At 51.2% G+C, this 23,704-nt stretch overlaps 1 protein-coding gene and 1 non-coding gene across 4 annotated transcripts; one reads left to right on the forward strand and one right to left on the reverse strand.

The window, feature by feature from the left end:
• Nucleotides 1–251: 251 nt before the first annotated feature.
• LOC120366297 (U5 spliceosomal RNA) lies at nucleotides 252–371 on the forward strand. Its single transcript, XR_005581020.1, has one exon. It is a non-coding gene; the product is annotated as a U5 spliceosomal RNA (small nuclear RNA).
• An 8,448-nt stretch (nucleotides 372–8,819) lies between these two features.
• On the reverse strand, nucleotides 8,820–17,762 carry KIAA2013 (KIAA2013 ortholog). Of its 3 annotated transcripts, none has more exons than XM_010346565.3 (3): nucleotides 16,530–17,762; nucleotides 12,438–13,291; nucleotides 8,820–9,544 (listed from the first exon to the last, which is right to left on the reverse strand). In XM_010346565.3, the coding sequence occupies exons 1-3, from the start codon at nucleotides 17,560–17,562 to the stop codon at nucleotides 9,527–9,529; spliced, it is 1,905 nt and encodes a 634-aa protein (XP_010344867.2). In that variant the 5' UTR covers nucleotides 17,563–17,762; the 3' UTR covers nucleotides 8,820–9,526. The 3 variants fall into 3 exon arrangements, with proteins under 3 accessions (XP_010344867.2, XP_074236163.1, XP_039330145.1); XM_074380062.1 differs by lacking the exon at nucleotides 8,820–9,544 and adding an exon at nucleotides 9,551–10,215 and having other exon boundaries at nucleotides 16,530–17,628; XM_039474211.2 differs by lacking the exon at nucleotides 8,820–9,544 and having other exon boundaries at nucleotides 11,496–13,291; nucleotides 16,530–17,747.
• Between the last annotated feature and the right edge of the window lie 5,942 nt (nucleotides 17,763–23,704).

Genomic DNA, 23,704 nt, shown 5'->3' on the forward strand with positions numbered 1-23,704 from the left:
GGAAACTGAAGCGTGGCTGCCGAGACTTTATTTGCATACCCACAATGCATTGCACACAAAATAATTTTTGTCTTTAAAATCACTTTCTCCTTTTTTCCTTTAACCTATCTTTCCTGAAACCGAGATTGCTGTTCCGGAATTGTCTAAAGAAAAAGGCAGAAAGCAATATGTCTTTTGGACGGAAAGAATGTTACCATTAGCCTGTTAGGAGTAGCCGTTACCCGAGAACTGAGTGCCGCCCTATCAGACTCATACTCTGGTTTCTCTTCAGATCGTATAAATCTTTCGCCTTTTACTAAAGATTTCCGTGGAGAGGAACAACTCTGAGTTTCAAACTAATTTTTTGAGGCTTTGCTTTTTCTAGCAAAGCTTATTTTAGTGTTACTAATAATAGACGAAGTCTGTGTTTACTGCTTCTCGGAGAAAATGGTTCTCAGCAGAATCGGAGTAAGTTGTGCTTTAATATTTGAGTCTGCCAGGCAATACTTGAGTAGCGCCAGTTGTGGTGGCTTCGCTTTCCCATGCGGGAGGATTTGTTGTTTGACTATACGCGATCAGGTCCGCGGTAGTTGAGTTCCCGCCCCCGTCAGGTCAGCGGAGTATCAGATACGCGCTATTGCGAACTGTGCATGCGGTAGATCAAGGTGCGCGCGCTGCTTGGGAGTAAGCCTGATGATTTGAGGTTGGACAGTTTCAGTCTTAAATAGTCCACATCCTCCACCAACCTTTCCCCACTCTTGGAAAAATTTTCCACGAACTGGGTCCCTTGTGCCAGAAACATTGGGGACAGCTGGACTATACGATCAAATAAAGCAGGGACTCGGGGTGAGCTTTCCCCCGCTGCTCCTGCCGGCTTCTCCGTGTAGAATCGAAGAAGGCTGCCCCGAGGGTGCTTCTGCCCACCCAGTACCCCCACCTGGAGGAGCGGTGCCAGGCGCGCAGCTCGTCCTCTCTAGACCCAACCGGTTAAACTCGAGACCAAGTGAATTTTCCAACCACTCTTTCCAGCTGGCTAGGTCTCGGCCGCAAGGGAGACTGGGAAACGTAGTTCTGCCTCCAGGTAGCTGTGAGCCCCGCTAATGCTGGGAATATTCTAGGAGAGAGGGGTTGAATACGAGACAGGAAAACTAGCAGGGGCTCTGCCTGGTAAAGGAGGGAAGAATCCGTCGCAAAATATTCTGACCCAAGGCCGGCCTTGGTGGCTCACGTCTGTAACCCCAGCACTTTGCGAAGCCGAGGCGGTTGGATCACCTGAGGTCAGGAGTTCGAGACCGGCCTGGCCAATATGATGAAACCCCGTCTCTACTAAAAATACAAAAATTCGCCTGGCGTAGTGGCTTCACGCTTGTAATCCCAGCTACCTGGGAGGCTGACGCAGGAGAATCGTTCGGACCAGGCAGGCTGAGGTTGCAGTGAGCCGCGATCGCGCCACTGCACTCCAGAGCGATACTTAGTCTCAAAAAATTTGCAAATCAAAAAATTCCTGACCCCAGGCTCAGCTTCTGAGGCAGATGCCCACAGTCCAGCCCTGTCCGAGTGGCTCCAAACCGTAACACTCGAGCCCGTAAAGAGAGTGCTAAACGCTCTGAAACACGTTCCTCCTAGGGTCTGAGAGCTCAGTGCTACCAGTAACTGTCGCGTATATTGAGCCTCTCAGTCGTAATTATTGCGTGTCTATTTTCGAAACACTGAAATGAGCCTTGCTCGGAAGCAAGGCTTCAAAAAATTAGACTCACATGCATTCCTCGCCACGGTAAAAAAGGAAAAATTGAGGTGAATTGAAAAGAAACAGTTCTCCGATCATTGCTACTCCTAACACGGTAATGGTAACTTTCCGTCCAAAACAGATATTGACTTCTGCTGTTTTCTTAAGACGATTTCCTTTACTTCAATCAATTCCGGAATAGCAGTCTCGGTTTCAGGAAAGATAGGTTAAAGGAAAAAGGAAAGTCATTTTAAAGACGAAAACTATTTTTGTGTGCAATGCATTGTGGGTATGCAAATAAAGTCTCAGCGCTCACGCTCCTGTTTTGGCCAACTGGTGAAGCCTACGGACTCCTCGGAAAAAGGTTGTCTGTTGTTTTTGTTTTGTCTTAAATGTTGGATTTTTAATGTTTATGGACACATAGTATGTGTATGTATTTATGGGTTGCATGAGAAGAAGGTTTTTGTTTTGTGGTGGAGTCTCGATCTCCCAGGCTGGAGTGCAGTGGTGCGGCGCTGGCTCACCGCAACCTCCGCCTTCCGGGTTCAGGTGATTCTCCTGCCGCAGCCTCCCAGGTAGCTGGGATTACAGGCGTGCGCCACTGCCCCCGGCCCCCGGGAACGCCGTGTAGTCGCCTCTTTCCGAGCTTTTATTCTGATAGAAGCCCCAGCCTTTCTCACGAGCTCGTCTGCCCCATGCTGCGGTCTCCCGGGACAGCCACGGAGCAGTCACGCTGATCCTTGGCCCGGGTTTGCAGTGCTGCCCTCCGTGTGTGTGTTAGGGTTCTCTAGAGGGACAGACTAATGGGGTCTACGTGTATGTGAAAGGAAGTTTATTAAGGAGAACTGACACACAATCACAAGGTGAGGTCCCATCATATAGACCGTCTGCAAGTTAAGGAGCAAGGAAGCCAATGGTGCTCAGTCCCAGTCCCAAAACCTCAAAAGTAGAGAAGCCGCCAGTGCAGCCTGTAGTCTGTGGCCAAGGCCTGAGAGCCCCCGGCAAACCACTGGTGTAAGCCCAAGAGTCCAAAAGCCGAAGAACTTTGAGTCTGATGTTCAAGGGCAGGAAGCGTCCAGAACCGGAGAAAGATGAAGCCCGGGGACTCAGCAAATCGGCTTCTTCCATCTTCTGCCTGCTTTTTCCAGCTGTGCTGGCGGCCGATTGCAGGGGGGTCTTCCGGTCCCAGTCCACTGACTCAAATGTTAAACTCTCTGGCAACACCCAGAAACACCCAGATACACCCTGAAACAATGCTTTGTACCCTTCAAAGCAATCGAGTTGACACTTTTTTTTTTTTTCTAAGATGGAGTTTCACTCTTGTTGCCCAGGCTGGAGTGCAGTGGCATGATCTCAGCTTCCTGCAACCTCAATCTCCCAGGTTCAAGTGATTCTTCTGCCTCAGCTTCCCAAGTAGCTGGGATTACAGGCACCCACCACCATGCCTGGCTAATCTTTTGTATTTTTAGTAGAGACAGGGTTTCACCATGTTGGCCAGGTTGGTCTCAAAACTCCTCATCTCAGGTGATCCACCTGCCTCGGCCTCCCAAAGTGCTAGGATTACAGGCGTGAGCCACCGCGCTTGGTCAAGTTGACGCTTCATATTAATCATCACAAGGTGTTAGAAGAGGTAATGATTTCCGTAAGTGACCTCTCTTTGACCTTTAGCAAGTCACTCTCTTTCACCGGGGCTCCGTTTGTACTTTGTAAAATATGGTGACAAAATTTTTCTTTGGTTTTCAGGGAAGCTGTAGATTGGTTAAAATTCTGACAGTAATCAGGGAGAAGGGATACGTCCATAGGAGGAATGATGATCACTAATGTCATTGTTGCCGTGAATCAAAGCCAGAGCCCACCGTTTGTCCTAAGAGGTCAGTGATTTGGACAAAGAAACCCAATTATTGGGTGGGCACAGTGGCTCACACTTGTAATCCAACACTTTGGGAGGCTGAGGCAGGAAGATCGCTTGAGTCCAGGAGTTTGAGGCCAGCCTGGGCAACATGGTGAGGCCCCATCTCTACAGAACATTTTTTAAAAATTAGCTGGGTGGGCCGGGCACGGTGGCTCAAGCCTGTAATCCCAGCATTTTGGGAGGCCGAGGTGGGTGGATCACAAGGTCAAGAGATCGAGACCATCCTGGTCAACATGGTGAAACCCCATCTCTACTAAAAATACAAAAAATTAGCTGGGCATGGTGGTGCGTGCCTGTAATCCCAGCTACTCAGGAGGCTGAGGCAGGAGAATTGCCTGAACCCAGGAGGCGGAGGTTGCGGTGAGCCGAGATCGTGCCATTGCACTCCAGCCTGGGTAACAAGAGTGAAACTCCGTCTCAAAAGAAAAAAAAAAAAAAAAAATTAGCGGGGTGTGGTGGCATGCACTTGTGGTCTCAGCTACTCAGGAGGCTGAGGTGGGAGGATCACTTGAGCCCAAGAGGTTGAGGCTGCAGTGAGCCATGTTTGCACCACTGCACTCCAGCCTGGGAAACAGAGAGAGACCTTATCTCAAAATAAAGGCTCCCTGGCTTCCCTACAGCCACCCACCTCTGCATTCATTCACTCAGGCTCTCCACTGCTTAGCTTGGCTGACTCCCATCATCCTTCAGGTTCCAAATTGGAGGCTTCACCTTCCTCCAGGAAGCCCTCTCTGACTTTCAAGGGGAGGTTAGATGTCCCAGCTCTATAGTCCCACACCCTGCCTGCAGTATCACCATCGTTTCTCGTCTCTCTGTCTCTCCTGCAGGCTGCATTCGCTGAGGTATGCCTATGATGTTCCCCTTTGTGTTCTAGTCAAAAAAGATTCCTCTAGTCTGGCCAACATAGTGAAACCCCATCTCTACTAAAAAATACAAAAATTAGCCGGGCATGGTGGTGCCCACCTGTAGTCCCAGCTACTTGGGAGGCTGAGGCAGGAGAATCACTTGAACCTGGGAGGCGGAAGTTGCAGTGAGCCAAGATCGCACCACTGCACTCCAGCCGTCTGGAGTCCTAGAGAGGATGCCATCTCACGCCAGGGCTGAGCTCTCAACACCAGGTTAATGAGCCTGGAAGTAAGTGCCATCCACCAATGTCCCGCCTGTCCTTCAGAGGCTTCTCAAGCCTACCTTGCCCAGAGATTCTTCGGATGAAAAGGAAAAACGTCCCAGCCTGGCAGGCATTGATGCTGCTTCTGGAAACATAGGCAGGTGGCTATTTCCAAAATGTGTCTGCCATCACTTGGGCTAATAGTGGGAGCATCTAGTTTTGGAGCTGGACAGACTTGGGGATGCCTCCACAGATTCTGACTTTGGCTTAATGACTTGTCATCTGGGAGCCTCACTTTTCCCATCTGGAAAACAGGACTGACACTCACCTTGCAGGAATCCTGGAGGTCTGTACTGTGCTGCCAAGCACCTGTTCTCCCTCATCCGTGGTAACAGAACCCACCAGTTCCTCTGGGAAGCTGCTCCTCTCCCATTAGTGTCTGCTCAGTGGTTGGAGGCTGATGCTACCCCAGCTCTGAGATGGCCTGATCAGCCTACCCTAATTAGCATATCCCCTTCACCCTGGCCACAGTGATTGACTCAGAGCTGTGCTGTGCAGAGGTGCGTCTCAGCTTTTTGGATAGGAACACGAGGACTTGGATTCCACTGGGTTTAATGCTAGGAGGGCATCAAGCTTATGATAACTGTGGCCATTTTTGTTACCGTAAGGGTAGCCAGATTGAGGATGGAAGCCAACGTACGGGAAACAGAGCTAAGAGATACGAATACATCCCTAAGTCACTTAGTCCTGGATCGAACCGTTCCTGAAGCTCCAACTAAGCTAAACTGTTAGGTGAACCAATACTTTTCCTTTTGTTTAACCAGTTTGGGGTTTTGTGGTTTTTTTTTTTTTTTTAAATAGTATCTCACTCTGTCACATAGTGGAGTACAGTGGTACAATCTTGGCTCACTGCAACCTCTGCCTTCTGGGCTCAAGGGATCCTCCCACCTTAGCCTCCCAAGTAACTGGAATCACAGGTGCACGTCACCACCATACTCAACTAATTTATAAAATTTTCTGTAGAGACAAGGCCTCACTATATCACTGAAGCTGGTCCTCCTGCCTCAGTCTCCCAAAGTGCTGGGATTATAGGTGTGAGCCACTGCGTCCGGCCACAAGCTGGTTACTCCTGCACCAAAAATAGCCTAAGATTTATTTGGCCAGGCACAATAGCTCATGCCTGTAATCCCAGCACTTTGGGAGACTGAGGTAGGCGGATCATGAGATCAGGAGTTCAAGACCAGGCTGACCAACATGATGAAACCCTATCTGTACTAAAAATATAAAAATTAGCCAGGTATGGTGGCACATGCCTGTAATCCCAGCTATTCAGGAGGCTGAGGCAGTAGAATCGCTTGAATCCGGGAGGCAGAGTTTGCGGTAAGCTGAGATCGTGCCACTGCACTCCAGCCTGGGCAACAGAGACTCCGTCTCAAAAAAAAAAAAAAAAAAGAAAAGAAAAGAAATTTGAGAAGGGGACACAATTCAGCCCATGTCAATGCCCATGGAGAATCCCACTTCCTCCTGGAGAAGTCCTCCGGAGGAGCCATAGGCCTCTCGGGTAGTGTCAGCCTGGGTCTCCTACCTGGGGCTGGATCCTATGGGGACCTTCTGTTTTAGTTCATGGCATGTTGCTGTAACAGAATATCTGGGGCTGGGTAATTTATAAAGAAAAGAAGTTTAGCTCACGGTTCTGCGGGCTGGGAAGTTCGAAGGCATGGTGCCAGCATCTGCCTGGCTTCTTTGCGGCCTCATAGCATGGTGAAGAAGGTTGAAGGTGAGCAGACATGAGTGAAGAGGCAAAACCCAAGGGGCTTCCTGGGTTTTATAACAATCTGCTCTCTTAGGAACTAATCCATTCCCACAAGAGGAAGAACTCAACTCACTCCTGAGAGGGGACCAGGCCATTCCGGAGGGATCCACCCTCCTGACCCGAACACCTCCCACAAAGCCCAACCTCCCAACACTGCCACACTGAGGACCACATTTCAACAAACCATATCCAAACAGTGGTACCTTCTGAGCAGCAGAATAAAATGTGCCTCAGCATTGTTCATGGGTGAACAGTTTGAAGGGTGACCCCAAGCAGGGTTACCATTCACATGCTTCAAGGCGACATATGCCCAAGTGCCTGACAGCTTCCGAAAGATGAAAGAGAGTGGTTGACGCTGGTGCTGCCGGGACGCTCACACCTATGCAGAGCTGGCTACTGCCCAAATGGCAGGAGTCAAGGTAGCTGAGAGAGGCTGGGCGCGGTGGCTCACACCTGTAATCACAGCACTTTGGGAGGCAGAGGCAGGCAGATCACCTGAGGTGTGGAGTTCCAGACCAGCCTGGCCAGCATAGTAAAACCCCGTCTCTTCCAAAAATACAAAAATTAGCCAGGTGTGGTGGCATGTCTCACACCTGTAATCCCAGCTGCTTGGGAGGCTGAGTGATGCAGGAGAATCGCTTGAACCTGGGAGGAAGAGATTGCAGTGAGCTGAGACTGCCCTACTGCACCCCAGCCTGGGTAAGAGAACGAGACTCCATCTCAAAAATAAAAATAAAAAAAGGTGACTGCAAGGATGTGAGATGGGGCAGAGATATGGGGTGCAAGTAGATTTTCAGGGAGTGAACATATTTTTGAACCAATGTTTTGGCTGTTGGGAAGTTTCAGATAGCACGCAATTAAATTTTTCACACCAGATTTCAGGCCCTGAAAAAGCAACTTGAAAAGGCTCTTTGTGCAGCCAGCCTCCGCTGGACCAGTCAGATGGGACCCACCAGGGTAGATGCCTGGCTCGCTCCACTGCAGACCGCCAGCATCTCCTCTCTACCACGGTGGCCAACTGGAAGCTCTGCGGACACTGAGCCATGCCACAGAAGCCATCAGACGCATGCCATGGGGAGAAATGGAACTGTGTGGGGACTCCGAGCAAGCCTGCACAAGCAGGCATTGAGGCAGGGTTTGTGTTCCAGTCACTTGACGGTCATGTGGCCTCGGACAAACGATTCACTGTGTGGGGTCCAGGTTCTACATCTCTCAAATTGGAATCATAACCCCCAGCAACCTCTTTCCCACAAAAGGCTACGTTGATGTAAAATATCTAACATGTATGGTGAGCACTTAAATGAGATCTATACTTTACAAACCTCAATTTATTGACATTCTAATCATTCCATAGGTATTTCTCAGGCACCATGTACACAGATTTGTTTTACATTTATGGGAGCCTACAACATGCCCAGTTCCAAGTTCAAAAAGAAGGAATGGGAACTGCGGCTCTTGTGGTCTAACAGCTTTCACTTTAATGTCACACTGTAAATGACACCAATTGCACTCCAGGAGGCTCCCACTCTGTAACAGGCGAGCCAGCCTGGGGCCCATGGCTGGAAGATCACATGTCAGAGCTCTGCTCGAGCTGGGGCAGAGGTGCGACGTTGACAGAAGCAACTGAGGAACCAGGGCCGCTAAGAGCAGAGCCCGATCCCGTTTACTCTCATAAGCATCAGCTGTGGGCCAGACATTTGGCTCCTTCGCAGGCGGACCAGGCTTCCCGGTGAGTCTCATGCCACTTAAAATGCTGTCTGGGAACACAGAGAACAGGCCAAAAGCCAGGACACTGGGGACAGCCCTGAAGGTGGACTGCCACGCCCAGCTCAGCCCCTTTTTGGTCCCCAGAGTGGACAGTTCCCATCTCTTCCGCACAGAGGGGAGGCATGTGATGGTGGCTTTAGCAGACAACCTGCAGAAGGACCACCTGTGGTTTGTCTTGCTGACATCCTATAGCCAGCAAAACCCAGGGCAGGAGAACCCAGGCGCTTTAGGGCAGGTGGGGATAGGACAGTTTAGCAGGGAAGGAGCCAGGGTAATGCCAGAAGAACCCACTTGGCAGGGCCACTCAGCAACCCCTGGCGAGCAGAAAGGTGACGGCCAATGCACCTTCTGGGCAGACTCCTTTGAAGAGAGGTAGAAGATACAGGAAAGGAATGAGCGTTTTGACAGCGGGGCGGGGTGGGTGTCCTGCTTCTGATATTATCTACAAATCTAGTGCTGAGGGAAGACGTGAAGCATGTCTTCAGAGGTTTTAACCACACAGAAACCGGTCATGGAAGTTTGAAAGATATTTATTTAAAAACAGAACAAAAAAGCTTTGGTATTTCAAAGTCTGACAATCATCAATCACTAGAAAGTTAAACACCTCCCCCAAAGCCCCAAAATACAAAACCACAGATGTCCACAGGCTCATAAGAAAGGGCGCGCAATCCCAAGATGACAGTGCCACCCGCCCCTCCCGCAGGCAGCACGGCCACCCTGGGAGGCCCTGGGACCTCGAGGCCTCCGAACGCTGAGACAGGACATCGCCGCCAACACTCACCATCGACAGTGAATGCAAAAGCCATCCAGCAACATCCCAACAAAAATAAATTAAAAATTCATCAAGAAAGAACACGTTAAATTAGGAAAAGGACACAACTTTTCCTAGACAAGAGTCTTTTCAAAAGACGGTCTATTTCCTGGGACAGAAGAAAGGGGGAGAGTGGAAGGAGTGAGTTCAATTTCAAGTATTTGCCATACAGGTTCGTTTTATTGAGTGGAAAGCTTACAAAAAGTCCACTGGCCCCTTCCCTCCCGACATGACACTCGTTCCTTCCAGTGCAAACTCTGATGTATCCACACTCGCTTCTGCGTCACTGGTTTCCCCCAACAAGGCACAAAGGGTGGGTGCTTCCAAAGGATCCCTTGCTCCTAGCAGCAGGACTTTCAGTGCTGGGTGTCTTGTGCAAATGGTGGCTGAAAGCAGGACTGTTAGTTCACTCAGACACTGGGATCTTCCTGTTCAATTCACAAAACAAGTGTGATTACTGTTCACTGCCAACCCCTGTGGCCAGCTACAGAAATAGGCTACGGAGACAACCCCAGTGGCATCACACCCTGGCTCTGACCCAGCCGGGCAGAAGTACCAGACACTCAGTGGCCTGGGCCCTTCTGGAGCTGGCATGGAGTGTTCACTGGCTCTGCTCTGGCATGGCCCAGCTTGAGCCTGCATCAAGGAGAGACTGGTCAGTATCCCATGAAGGTTGTCTGGCTCATCTCCCCAACTGTGGGGGGAACCAAAGGTGCGCTCAAGAGCGAGGGCAGAGAAGCCACCAAGCAGCAGGGAAAAGCAGCCGCCTGCCGAACAAACGGCAAAACCTACGCCATGCACATTTGGCGCCTGTCCTAGTGCAGCTAGTTCAGAGGTGGCTCCCGAGGAAGGCCTCTGCATGGTCCTTTTTGATCTGACTTTTGATCTGTTCTTCAAACTTGAGGAACTCAGACCTGTCTCCCACTCTTCTGCTCTTTCGGGTCAAGTTCTGCTTCCTTTTCCAAGTCCTGGTCTTGGGCCAGAAACTAGAAGCCGAAGGCATCCCTGTGGATGTGATGGGGCACTTCCCACTTCTCCAGGGTGGAATCTGGGCTCTTTAACTACTTGGGAGCACAGACGCAGAGCCTAATACACCTCTCTACTGTCAATACAGTTTAACAAGAGAAGATGAGAAGTGAGAAGAAGAGAAGGGAGGGGAGGGGAGAAAGAGGAGAGGAAGGGGCAGGGGGATGAGGGAGGAGAGAAGAGAAGGGAAGGGGAGAGAGCTCAGCTCTTTGGGAAACATCATCTCCTACAACTGCTAGCAAAGGCCTCCCCCTAGAATCCCTGCTGGTCTTTCTCCTGAGAAAGCACAGAAGGCCGGGTGGCAGGGCACAGTAGGCAGCCTCACCCTGCAACAGGAATGCTGATCCCAAGATGCAGCAATGATGGCCAAAAGCGCAGCTTCCAGGAGCAAAGATGTCTCAGGAAACTGGAGGGGAATGCTTCTGTCCTGTGTCCTGTGCTAACAAGATGGCCACTCCAGCCCGAGGCCCAGAGCGAGGGACTGACCTCTGCACACTATGAACGGGCACTGGGGGGAAGCTGGGTTCTCGCCAGCAGTTTAGACAGAGGCCTCAAGTCAATCTAGGGGCTTGGTACAGTCATTTTTATTATCGTAGTATTTTATTTATTTTTTTGAGACAGAGTCTCACTCTGTTGCCAAGGCTGGAGTACGCTAGCACGATCTCGGCTCACTGCAACCTCTGCCTCCTGGGTTCAAGCAATTCTCCTGCCTCAGCCTCCTGAATAACTGGAATTACAGGTGTACACCACGCTGGGCTAATTTTTGTATTTTTAGTACAGACGGGGTTTCACCATGTACTAAAAATACACAGTGGCCATGCTGGTCTTGAACTCCTGACCTCAGGTGATCTGTCCACCTCAGCCTCCCAAAGTATTTAGCCACTGTGGCCAGCCTCATTATTATAATTTTTTAGACAGGGTCTTACTCTGTCACCTGAGATGGAGTTCAGTGATGGAATCACAGCTCACTGCAGCCTCAGACTTGTGGGCTCAAGTGATCCTCCTACCTCAGCCTTCTGAGTAACTGGGACTACAAGTGTGCACCACCACACCTGGCTAATTAAAAATTTTTTTTTGCCGGGCGCGGTGGCTCAAGCCTGTAATCCCAGCACTTTGGGAGGCCGAGGCGGGTGGATCACGAGGTCGAGAGATCGAGACCATCCTGGTCAACATGGTGAAACCCCGTCTCTACTAAAAATACAAAAAATTAGCTGGGCATGGTGGCGCGTGCCTGTAGTCCCAGCAACTCAGGAAGCTGAGGCAGGAGAATTGCCTGAACCCAGGAGGCGGAGGTTGCGGTGAGCCGAGATCGCGCCATTGCACTCCAGCCTGGGTAACAAGAGCGACACTCTGTCTCAAAAAAAAAAAAAAAATTTTTTTTTGCCGGGCGCGGTGGCTCAAGCCTGTAATCCCAGCACTTTGGGAGGCCGAGGCGGGTGGATCACAAGGTCGAGAGATCGAGACCAACCTGGTCAACATGGTGAAACCCCGTCTCTACTAAAAATACAAAAACAATTAGCTGGGCATGGTGGCGCATGCCTGTAATCCCAGCTACTCAGGAGGCTGAGGCAGGAAAATTGCCTGAACCCAGGAGGCGGAGGTTGCGGTGAGCCGAGATCGCGCCATTGCACTCCAGCCTGGGTAACAAGAGTGAAACTCCGTCTCAAAAAAAAAAAAAAAAAAAAAAAATTTTTTTTTGCAGCGACAAGGCCCAGGCTGGTCTCAAACTCCTGGGCTCAAAGGATCCTCCCACCTTGGCCTCCCAAAGTGCTGAGATTATAGGCATAAGCCACCAGGCCCTGCCTCTAATTTTTTTTGTTATTATTGTTGCTGTTTTGAGACGGGGTCTTGCTCTGCTGCCCAAACTAGGGTGTAGCGGTGCAATCATAGTTCACTGCAGCCTCAAACTCCTGGGCTCAAGGGATCCTCCTGTCTCAGCCTCCCAAGTAGCTGGGACTACAGGCACGAACTACCACATCCAGCTTGTAGTTATCTTTAAATGCTGAGATTATGACAGGGGAGGAGGAGGGGAGGGCTGCCCTGGGGAGCCAGAGGACCATCAGTTCACACCTGCATTTCCACAGCTTTCCCTTCCTTGTTGTCTCCTCTCAAAACACTTGCTCCCTCTCTCTCTCTCTCTCTCTCTCTCTGTCTCTCTCATGTCAAGGGCTGAGGGCATCAGGACACCCATTCCTGCCCAGGCCTCACCCCCCCTCGCCAGGCCAGCCCCTCCCGAGACACAGGGCTCAGAGCAAGGCCGAGGCCTCGGGTTTCAACCAGACGGCGGCTTCCTACCTTACTCCTGAAGAAGGGCTTGGCTCCAGGCCCACAGTACTCGTTGTAGATGAGCTTGAAGAGGAAGAGGTGGAAGAGGGTGATGAGGGAGGCCACGCTGAACCAGAAGAGGAAGGGCAGCCCAGGGTCCTGCTGGGCCATGTGCTCATCGTGGGCCAGGATGGCCTTGAGGTGCAGCGTGTGCCGCAGGTCCTGCAGGTGTGTGAGGTCGGTGGAGATGTACAGCAGTGGCGTGATGGGCTGTGTCACCATGACCGAGAAGGTGTGGCCCGCAGGCGCGGAGGTCAGCTCCACCGGGTCGTCCAGGCAGCCCGCCTCGCAGGCATAGATCTTGACAGGCTGGCCGCGGGACTCCACAGACACGTGAAGGTAGGGCTTGCCCTCGGCGTCCGCCAACACGGCCAGGTTGATGTGGTCGTTCTTGTAGCGGATGCCATGCAATGCATAGCTGTTGTGCAGCACGTCAGGGTCAGCCTGGAACTGGAGGTGGTTCTCCGTGAACTGCAGCCCCCCGAAGCTGAGTACCATGCCCTGCAGGATGCCTGGGGCGCCCACCTTCACCAACCCCTTGCAGCCTCTCTTCTGGAGGGTCAGCCTCCACAGGTCGGAGAGCTGCAGGATCTGCTGGACAGAGGACAACTGCCCTGGCCACAGGTTCTCGGCGTGCATGGTGGCGTGGCCACTGAAGCAGTGATCTTCATAGTTGAGCGTCGACTCCATCTGGTCTCGCTCCCTGTGGCTCAGGGAGGGGCTGAGCAGCGGGGCGGGAGAGCAGGAGAGCATGTAGTAAAGCGTCAGGTTCACGGTCAGGCCAGACGGCGTGTGGGTGTCAGTGATCTTCTTCATTTCCACTCCTGCAACACCATGAAGACTGCACATTAAAGGGGAAGGACAGCTGGGAGGCAGAGCTTATGAAATAAAGACCAAGGGCAGCAGAGGAGTGAGGAGTTGTGCCTTAGTGATAAAGACAATGGTACCTGTCTCCCTAAAGTATGGGAAAAAGTCAGCCTGTCTTGTTGACACAACCAACTTGTGCCTGTATGCCTGAAATCTAGAATCCTGTTAAAAAGTAGTGGGGCCTGGTGCCAGATCCCAGAGGAACAAAGACTTAGCCAAGGCTTGGTGCCAACCCTATGGTCGGACCTCCTGCGCCAGCTCAGTCACCAGTGCTGAAGCCATTCTCAGGCCACTTCTCCTGTCTGTTCTTTCTCTCTCCAGTCCTATAGCTTTATGTATTTATTCATTATTTTTTTTAGACAAGAGTCTTGCTCTGTCACCTAGGCTTGAGTGCAGTGGCACGATCTCAGCTAACTCTGCCTCCCAGGTTCAAGTGATTCTCCTGTCTCCGCCTCCTGGGTAGCTGGGACTACAGGTGCAAGCCACCACGCCTGGCTAATTTTTTTTGTATTTTTAGTAAAGACAGGGTTTCACCACATTGGCCAGGCTGGTCTTGAACTCCTAACCTCAGGCGATCCACCTGCCTTGGCCTCCCAAAGTGCCCACAGGCATGAGCCACCACCCCCGGCCTAGTCCTGTAGCTTTAAGTGACACCTCACAAACGTGTATGAATTTGGATGTTACCCATACGTCCATCAGTTATCATGCAGATGTCTCCCCAAATTTGTATGAATTCTAGACTCAAACAGCTATCTGCCTGCTTGCTGTCTCCCCGTGGACACCTGACATGGTCTGAACTCTTTCAGCCCCAAACCAAGCCCTTTCCAAGTTATCTCCAAGCAACTGCTCAAGCTCCTCACATTCAGAAGGCATCCTCAAGGTCTCACTCCCCACAGCCAGTCCCAGCAGCTCTGCCCCCAAAATCATCAGGGTCCATGCACTTCTCTGCTTCTTTTATTTATTTATTTATTTATTTTGAGGCGGAGTCTCGCTCTGTCGCCAGGCTCGAGTGCAGTGGCGCGATTTTGGCTCACGGCAAACTGTGCCTCCCAGGTTCAAAAGATTCTTCTGCCTCAGCCTCCCAAGTAGCTGGTAGTACAGGCATGCGCCACCATGCCCAGATAATTTTGTATTTTTAGTAGAGACGGGGTTTCACCATGGCCAGGATGGTCTAGATCTCTTGACCTCATAATCTGCCCGCCTCGGCCTCCCAAAGTCCTGGAATTACAGGTGTGAGCCACCGCACATGGCTCTCTGCCTCTACTATCACAGCCTGGCTCCAGCCCCCTTCTGCTCTCACCTGGGCTCCTGAGAAAACCTCTGACCTGGTCTCCATACAACCACTTTTGCCCACTACCATCTATACTCTGCACACAGCAGCCGGGGGATCTTTAAAAAATGTACATCAGATCATGTCTCTGCTCTGCTTCCCACCTAGAATAGAATTCACTGTCCTCACCAAGGACTGCAAGGCCATGGCCACCTTGACGGCCTAATCTCATCTCCCACTACCCTCCCCTTGCCAGCCACACCAGCTACTCAACTAGACCTGCTTGCCTTGGCTCCTGCAATCTCCAAGCCTAAAACACTCTCTGTGGCTGGCTGCTTCTTGCCATTCGGGTCTCAGCTTAAGTGTTTCCTCCCCACAGGGGCCTCCCTGACAAGTGAAGCTAAAGCAAGTACTGGCCACCCCAGTCTTACCCCCACTCCAATCACCCTCCGTCCAATATTTTAAACTTTTCTCCTTAGCATGTTCTTTTTATTTTTTTCGTTTAATTTTTTTTGGAGACAGAGACTCACTCTGTTGCCCAGGCTGGAATGCAGTGGTGCAATCTCTGCCTCCCAGGTTCAAACTACAACCTCTGCCTCCCCAGGTTCAAGCGATTCTCATGCCTCAGCCTCCCGAGTAGCTGGAATTATGGGCGCGCACCACCATGCCAGGCTAATTTTTGTATTTTTGGTAGAGATGGAGTTTCACCATGTTCGATGCCAGGCTGGTCTCAAAATCCTGAGCTCAAGTGATCTGCCCACTTCAGCCTCCCAAAGTGCTGAGATTACAGGCATGAGCCACTGCGCCCAGTCAGTACATTCTACCCTAAAAAGCTGTCTTATTTGGCCGGGCACGGTGGCTCAAGCCTGTAATCCCAGCACTTTGGGAGCCCGAGGCGGGTGGATCACGAGGTCAAAAGATGGAGACCATCCTGGTCAACATGGTGAAACCCCGTCTCTACTAAAAATACAAAAAATTAGCTGGGCGTGGTGGCACATGCCTGTAATCCCAGCTACTCAGGAGGCTGAGGCAGGAGAATTGCCTGAACCCAGGAAGCGGAGGTTGCCGTGAGCCGAGATCGCGCCATTGCACTCCAGCCTGGGTAACAAGAGCGAAACTCCGTCTCAAAAAAAAAGCTGTCTTATTTTCGTTTTCATTTTCATTTTTCTAATGTCTGTCTTCTTCCCAACCAGAATTTAAAGCAGCACCATGAGAACAGTATTTCATTTGGTTCCCATCTGCACCCCCCTTGCATACAACAGCTTGGCAAAAGCATTCAATAGATATTTGCTGAATGAACTCAACTCTCTGAGCAACCAAACACAAGGGTTCAGACAACCGGAACCCTTGAAACCAAAACCCCTCTCTCCTCCACAACAGGATTTTCTTTTCTTTAACAGTCAACAAGAGAAGGGTTTTCATCAGGCAAGAGCATTTGAAACCTGCTGAAAGAAGGGGTTCTCCAACCTCCCTGTGAACAAGTTACAGCCACAATTGCTAGGACCCACCTCAGCCTAGCAGGGGTCATGTCAAGAAGCCCACGCCTGTCACCAGGCCGACTGTGGTGCTGAGCAAAGAATCAAGGGATCCACCTGCTGGTTTCACCTCTGCAAACTGACTCTAAAACACTTCACTCTGCTCAAATCAGGCCCCACCTACTAGAACAAAGAAAAGACCTGACCTTTGGACTCAATTTTCCACTACAGTCTCATAAAAGCCCTCTTAGATAGGCATTATTATTAAATACAGGCCCAGAGACTAGGCGATGAGTCTCAAGGTCACAGACACTACGTGGTTGAGCAGAGATTCAACCCCTGGTGAAACGCCAAGCCCAAGTTTTAACCACCCACCATGACCTTCAGTGTCACCTCTGCAGACTATGGAGGTACATATCTAGGGTGGACCAAGCGCTGGCCAGGACTCACCTGGGCTGAAAAGCTGAGCCCAGAGGAGCTGGTGATCTTGAAGCGGCTCCGCCGCCGGCATCTCCAAAAGCTCCAACATTTCCTTCCGTGCCAAGTCCTGCAGCGCCTTGAGCTCCCGGGCTGCTTTGCTTTTGAGCACCTGGGGGTTAATGGGGCCGGAGACGTGCACCACCCACAGCACCGTCTCATCCAGCTGCGTCTTGGGAGCCACTTGGAGGCGGTTCACTAGCTTCTTGGCGGCCACTACTACCAGGTGTACCAACCCAGTGGGCGTAGGCGGGGACCGGCCTGAGTAGAGAAGGAACTGATGGTCTCCGACCTTCTCCAAGGTACTGGTGAAGGCCTTGGGGGCTGGGCCGGCAGTGGGCCCCACAGTTTGCAGCGCGGCGACGCGCTCCGTGGGGTTGTTGAGCTGGATGCGCTGCAGATAGACGTGGGGTCGGCCCCGATGCGCCAGAAAGTCCTCTTGCAGCAGCACGCAGTCGCGGCAGGACCCCGCCCCAAGGCCGGAGGCGGAGGCGGGCCCGGGACCAGGGACGACGGGGCCGGGACCCGGGGACCCGAGCTGCAGGCAACGCACGCGGCGCAGCAGCCCCTCCCGCAGCAGCAGTACCGCCTCTCCAGCTTCGGCCAGCGCGCTCAGCGGGCGCAGCTGCACGAAGGGCACAAAATCCGGCGCCACCGCGGGCTCCCGCTCCCCAGGGGTCACCCACAGTCGGTTGGCAGCCACGTCCAGAGCCAGGAAGCCGTTGGCCACCAGGGCCGGCACTCCAGAGCCCAGAGGTACCGCCTCGCCGCGTTCCCGCAGGCCGCGCCAGGCGCGGGTGGCCGCCTCCAGGCAAGCAGAAGGCTCGGCGGCGCCCGGCTCGCCGCGGGACCAGGGCAGCAGGTGCAGGCCGCCCGCCGCCCGCCGCGCCCCGGATCCCCCAAACCACAGAAGCAGCAGCAGGAGGCCGAGCAGGCAGAGGAGGCGGCGGGCCCAGCTGCTCGACAGCAGTCCCGGCAGCCCCTTGAGCCGCTGCTGCAGCCACATCGGGCCGCCGGGCGCGGGCAAGGGCGCGGGGGCGGCCGCCGGGCCCGCCGCCCAGCCCACCGGCCCGGCCGCCCGCGCCTCACTCCTCGGCCTGGACCGCGGCGCCCACCACGGCCCCTGCTGCAGCCGCCGCGGCAGCTGCCACCGCTGCTTCCTCCTTCTTCTCCGTTGCCTCCAGCCGTCAAACGACGCCGGCCGTCAAGCGCCGCCGTGTCTCTTACGACAGATGGAAAACGGGCGGGCGGAGGGAGGAGAGGGGACGGGCCGGAGAGAAGGGGGCGGGGCCACGGCGAGGGCTGGACAGAAGCTGTCCGAGGCTGAATCACCGGTTCCCAGGCCCGAAGAGTGAAGTCCACTGGAGTAAGTGCTGCGGTCTGGGGAGGACTGGAAGCATCCAATTCACTCATTAAAAAAACATTGAGCCAGCCAAACCGAACATGTGTGGGGTCCCTTTGCTACTGATGGATTCAACAGCCCTAAGATTTAAAAACATACACACACAACTTTGTTTCTATAAAGATGACTGTCATCACTGCAAAAACACGTGGAACAATACGCCAAAGTGCAAAAACAAAGAGAGAAGAAGAAAGAAAGGAGGAGGAGGAGGGGAAGGGGGACCACCAGAGGCCACTTTCTGAGGCCAAGGTGGGGATCACTTGAGGTCAGGAGTTTCAAACCAGCCTGACCAACATGGCGAAATCCTGTCTCTACTAAAAATACAAAAATTAGCCTTGCGTGATGGCAGGCGCCTGTAATCCCAGCTACCTGGGAGGCTGAGGCACGAGAATCGCTTGAACCAGGGAGGCAGTTTGCAGTGAGCCAAGATGGCGCCACTGCACTTCAGCCTAAGTGACTGAGGGAGACTGTTTAAAAAAAAGAAGTGTGGGCCGGGCGCGGTGGCTCAAGCCTGTAATCCCAGCACTTTGGGAGGCCGAGGCGGGTGGATCACGAGGTCAAGAGATCGAGACCATCCTGGTCAACATGGTGAAACCCCGTCTCTACTAAAAATACAAAAAATTAGCTGGGCGTGGTGGCGCGTGCCTGTAATCCCAGCTACTCAGGAGGCTGAGGCAGGAGAATTGCCTGAACCCAGGAGGCGGAGGTTGCAGTGAGCCGAGTTCACGCCATTGCACTCCAGCCTGGGTAACAAGAGTGAAACTCCGTCTCAAAAAAAAAAAAAAAAAAAAAAAAAAAAAGAAGTGACCACCAGAAACTAGACTTCCCAAAAAATATTTTACTGACAGACCTGTCTAGCTGCATGTACACCATATGTGGACACAAATCCAGCCCAGGGCCGTCAATGTCTCCCCCACACCAAATGGTCTTCGTGTCAGGCACATTGCTTTCGTAAAGAGACCAGCAGGCAGGCTTTGTGTGGGCAAAGAGGCTGTTTATTTCCCACTTAGGTGCAGGCAGGCCAAGCCCGAAAAAGGAGTTAGGCAAAAGGGGTAGGAAAGGGGACTGGTTATATAGGTTGGGGGCAAATGGTTAAAGGTGGTAGTCGACCTTGGGGAGGGGCAGGGTGTCACAGAATGCATGGTCACAAGGGTAGGGGTTACTTATTACAAACAGGCATGATCATCAAGGCGGGGGTTATCGGTTCCAAGCAGAGGGAAGGGTACAGTAAATTACATAGTTACAGGGGTGGGGGACTTGAGAAACCCAATGTTCAGGGGGAAATTTTTGCAAGACTGAGCAGGAACAATGGTTCCAGGTTGCAGGGGGAGAGCAAGCAGTTGAGGCAGGAACAAGTTGTTTCACTTCTTTCTGTGGCCACCTGGTTACTTGTGGTTACTTCAGACTTTCTGGCTCCTGGGTACCATCCAGAGGTGTATGTGCAGGTCACCCAGGCTATAATGGCCAGGCTTGGACTTGGAGGCTTGATAGATGTCAGCTCTAAGTTTTAACTTATTAAATAACATAAGACACTAAAGTCTCATACTTTGAAAATGCCTTTATGAAGCATCGATGCAAAAGAGAAATTTGGCTTTGTATCTTGGGGAAAAAATTCAATATGAGCACAGAGGCAGACAATGGGTGATTATTTCCACTTTGGCTTCAGGACATTCCAAAGCCAGATGGTGCTTCCCAGTGCTGGAAATTAAATAGTCATTTGAGGTGGCCTCTGGTGGGCTGTGAGCAGACACAGAAATGTTTGCTGAGGCCAGTGTCCTTTAGAAGGTGCTGTCTAGGTGATCCTACAGTCTGCTTACCATATTTACCAATTTATATTAGTTTATTTTTATTTTTATTTTTGTTTTTAATTTTCTTGAGACAGAGTTGCACTTTGTCCCCCAGGCTAGAGTGCAGTGGTGCAGTCTTGGCTCACCTTTGCCTTCCAGGTTCAAGCAACTCTTGTGCCTCAGCTTTGCAAGTAGCTAGGATTAAAGGTATGAGGCACCACACCAGGCTAATTTTTGTGGTTTTTTTTTTTTTTTTTGAGACGGAGTTTCACTCTTGTTACCCAGGCTGGAGTGCAATGGCACGATCTCGGCTCTCCGCAACCTCTGCCTCCTGGGTTCAAGCAATTCTTCTGCCTCAGCCTCCCTAGTAGCTGGGACTACAGGCATGTGCCACCATGCCCAGCTAATTTTTGTATTTTTAGTAGAGACGAAATTTTTGTGTTTTTATTAGAGATCGGGTTTCACCATGTTGGCCAGGCTGGTCTCGAACTCCTGACTTCAGATGATCCACCTGCCTCAGCCTCCCAAAGGAGGAGTTGCCCAGGCTGGAGTGCAGTGGCATGATCTTGGCTCACTGCAACCTCTGCCTTAACGGTTTCAAGCGATTCTCCTGCCTCAGCCTCCTGAGTAGCTGGGATTACAGATGCCCACCACCATGCCTGGCTAATTTTCATATTTTCAGTAGACACAGGTTTTCACCATGTTGGCCAAGCTGGTCTCGAACTCCTGACCTTGTGATCCGCCTGCCTCTGCCTCCCAAAGTGCTGGGATTACAGGCGTGAGACATTGTACCTGGCCTATTTATTTATTTATTTATTTAGAGACAGGGTCTCTCACTCTATTGCCCAGGCTGGAGTGTAGTGGTGCAATGACAGCTCACTGCAACCTGCACCTCCCAGGCTTAAGTGATTCTCCCACCTCAGCCTCCTGAGTAGCTGGGACTATAGGCCCTCGCCATCATGCTTGGCTAATTTTTTTTTTTTTTGGTATGTTTTGCAGAGGCAGGTTTTTGCCATGTTGCCCAGGCTGGTCTTGAGCTCCTGAGCTCAAGCAACTCTCCCACCTTGGCCTCTCAGAGCGCTGGGATTACAGGTGTGAGCCGCCGTACTCAGCCTTATTTATTTTACTTTTTTTCAATCTTTATTTTAGGTTCAGCGAGTAAATGTGCAGGTTTATTACAAACAGATATTGTGTGATGCTGAGGTTTAGGCTTCTATTGACCCTGTCGTCCAGTTAGTAAACACAGTACCCAGTAGGAAGTATTTTAGGCCTTGCTCCCCTCCCTCCTTCACTCTCCCCTTCTGGAGTCCCTAGTGTCTACTGTTCCGGTCTTTATGTCTGTATGCTCCCACTTACAAGCGAGAACATGGGCATTTAGTTTTGTTTCTGCATTAATTCAGTTAGGGTGACAGACTCCAGCTGCATTCATGCTGCTGTAAAGGACATGATATGGTTATTTATTTATTTGTTTGTTTATTTTTGAGATGGAGCCTCGCTCTGTTGCCCAGGCTGGAGTGCAGTGGCATGATTTTGGCTCACTGCAACGTCCACCTTCCTAGTTCAAGCAATTCTTGTGCCTCAGCCTCCCGAGTAGCTGGGATTACAGGTTCATGCCACCACATATTTTTGGAAGAGATGGGGTTTCATCATGTTGACCAGACTGGTCTCAAACTCCTGACCTTGTGATCCGCCCACCTTGGCCTCCCAAAAAGCTAGGATTACAGGTGTGAGCCACCACACCCGGCTGATTTGGTTCTGTTTTTATGGCTGCATAGTATTCCATAGTATATATGTGCCACCTTTCTTTATCCAGTCTACGGTTGTTGGGTACCTAGGTTGATTCCATTTCTTTGCTATTCTCAATAATGCTATGATGAACATATGAATGCATGTGTTTTTTTGGTAGAACACTTATCCCTTAAAAACAACAACAATATAAACACAACATTCAAAATTCTCATCAGGAGTTCACATACATACTGCATAGAATATGTTCATGAATGTATGGGAATCCACAACCTAGAGTTAGAGAAAGCTGTCAGTCCATCCTCCTCAGGGAGTACTTGGGAGACTGTGAGGTGAAGGAAGGCAAAGGGCCAGTCCAGCCTTTATCCCATCTGTGAAATGGGGAGGAACAGAGAAACTACGGCTAGTGGTTTTGAGGATTAAGGTACTGTAAATTACGGAAGTGTAATTTACTGTAGGTAAAGCAAACGTGGCCCATGATGCATGGTAAGTGTTTATATAAATATTTGGCTTAGCCCAGGCAGGATGACTCACACCTGTAATCCCAGCACTTTGGGAGGCTGAGGCGGGCAGATCACCTGAGGTCAGGAGTTCAAGGCCAGCCTGGTCACATGGGGAAACCCGTTCTCTATCGAAAATACAAAAATTAGCCAGGTGTGGTGGTGCGTGCCTGTAATCCCAGCTACTCGGGCCGCTGAGGCAGGAGAAGCACTTGAATTCAGGAGCCGGAAGTTTCAGTGAGCCAAGATTGCGCCACTGCCCTCCAGCCTGGGCAACAGAGCGAGACTCCATCTCAAAATAAATAAATAAATACTTATGCCAAAAAATGGGTGTAATAGTATATCTTGGTCCACTTTGGTCAATGTTTCTGGGGGAGCAATTCCCAGAAGCAGATTCCCAAGTCAAAGGGAAGGTTTACTCCTCATGCTCTTAACAGCCCAAGGTGGTTGTGGGGTGGTGGGGATAGTACTAGTGGAGCTCCCAGCCAGGGGTCTACAACACAGTCACAGTAAAAGCAGAGAGTCAAGAGGAAGGACCTGGGAAGAAGCTGACTGGGTTTTGATTCTTGACCTTGCTCTTTGCTAGCAAGTAAACCAACCTCTCTGGGCCTCAGTTTCTCCTTCCATAAAATGCGGATTTTTTTTTTTTTTTTTTTTTTTTGAGACGGAGTTTCGCTCTTGTTACCCAGGCTGGAGTGCAATGGCGCGATCTCGGCTCACCGCAACCTCCACCTCCTGGGTTCAGGCAATTCTCCTGCCTCAGCCTCCTGAGTAGGTCGGATTACAGGCATGTGCCACCATGCCCAGCTACTTTTTTGTATTTTTAGTAAGGACGGGGTTTCACCATGTTGACCAGGATGGTCTCGATCTCTTGACCCTGTGATCCACCCGTCTCGGCCTCCCAAAGTGCTGGGATTACAGGCTTGAGCCACCGCGCCCGGCCTAAAATGCGGATCTTAAGACAAAGTGGACTTATTTAGCACACTGGCTTATATGACTTAATTAATTTTTATTAGAAACACAAAACACCTGCACACGATACAAAATTCAAAAAGCCCAAAAGGGGCCGGGCGCTGTGGCTCGCACCTGCAATCCCAGCACTTTGGGAGGCTGAGGTGGGTGAATCACTTGAAGTCAGCAGTCGAGAACAGCCTGGCTAATGTGATAAAACCTCAGTCTCTCCTGAAAATACAAAAATGAGCCAGGCATGGTGGTGGGCGCCTATAATCCCACCTACCTGGGAGACCAAAGCAGGAGAATAGCTTGAACCTGAGAGGTGAAAGTTGTGGTGAGCCAAGATTGTGCTACTACACTCCAGCGTGGGTCACAGAGCAAGACTGTCTCAAAATAAATAAATAAATAAAGGGCCATTTTATTATTATTATTTATTTTTGCTATTATTATTATTAGGGAGGCTAAGTTCTAGTGAGAGTGACAGCCCATTTAGCAGCACAGAATATGTCCATCCTACTGAGGCTGTTGCTCTCCCTGAGGCCAAAAAAGGAAATGAATAAAGAGGATGAAAAATGAGAAAAGCCCCTCGTGGCACTGGCAGCTGCCCTCCAGGCCAGCTGTCTTTTCTACACCTTCCCTGGGAAGCTGAGTCCTGCGCCTTTAACTGTCCACAACACGTGTAGCACGTACCAGAATTAACATCTGGACGGCAGCCACTAGTGGTTAAAGAGACAGGCCCTCTTTTTCCATGAAGCTTGG

The sequence above is a fragment of the Saimiri boliviensis genome, chromosome 11 (genome assembly GCF_048565385.1).
Source record: "Saimiri boliviensis isolate mSaiBol1 chromosome 11, mSaiBol1.pri, whole genome shotgun sequence".
In the NCBI taxonomy this organism is placed as follows: domain Eukaryota; kingdom Metazoa; phylum Chordata; class Mammalia; order Primates; family Cebidae; genus Saimiri; species Saimiri boliviensis.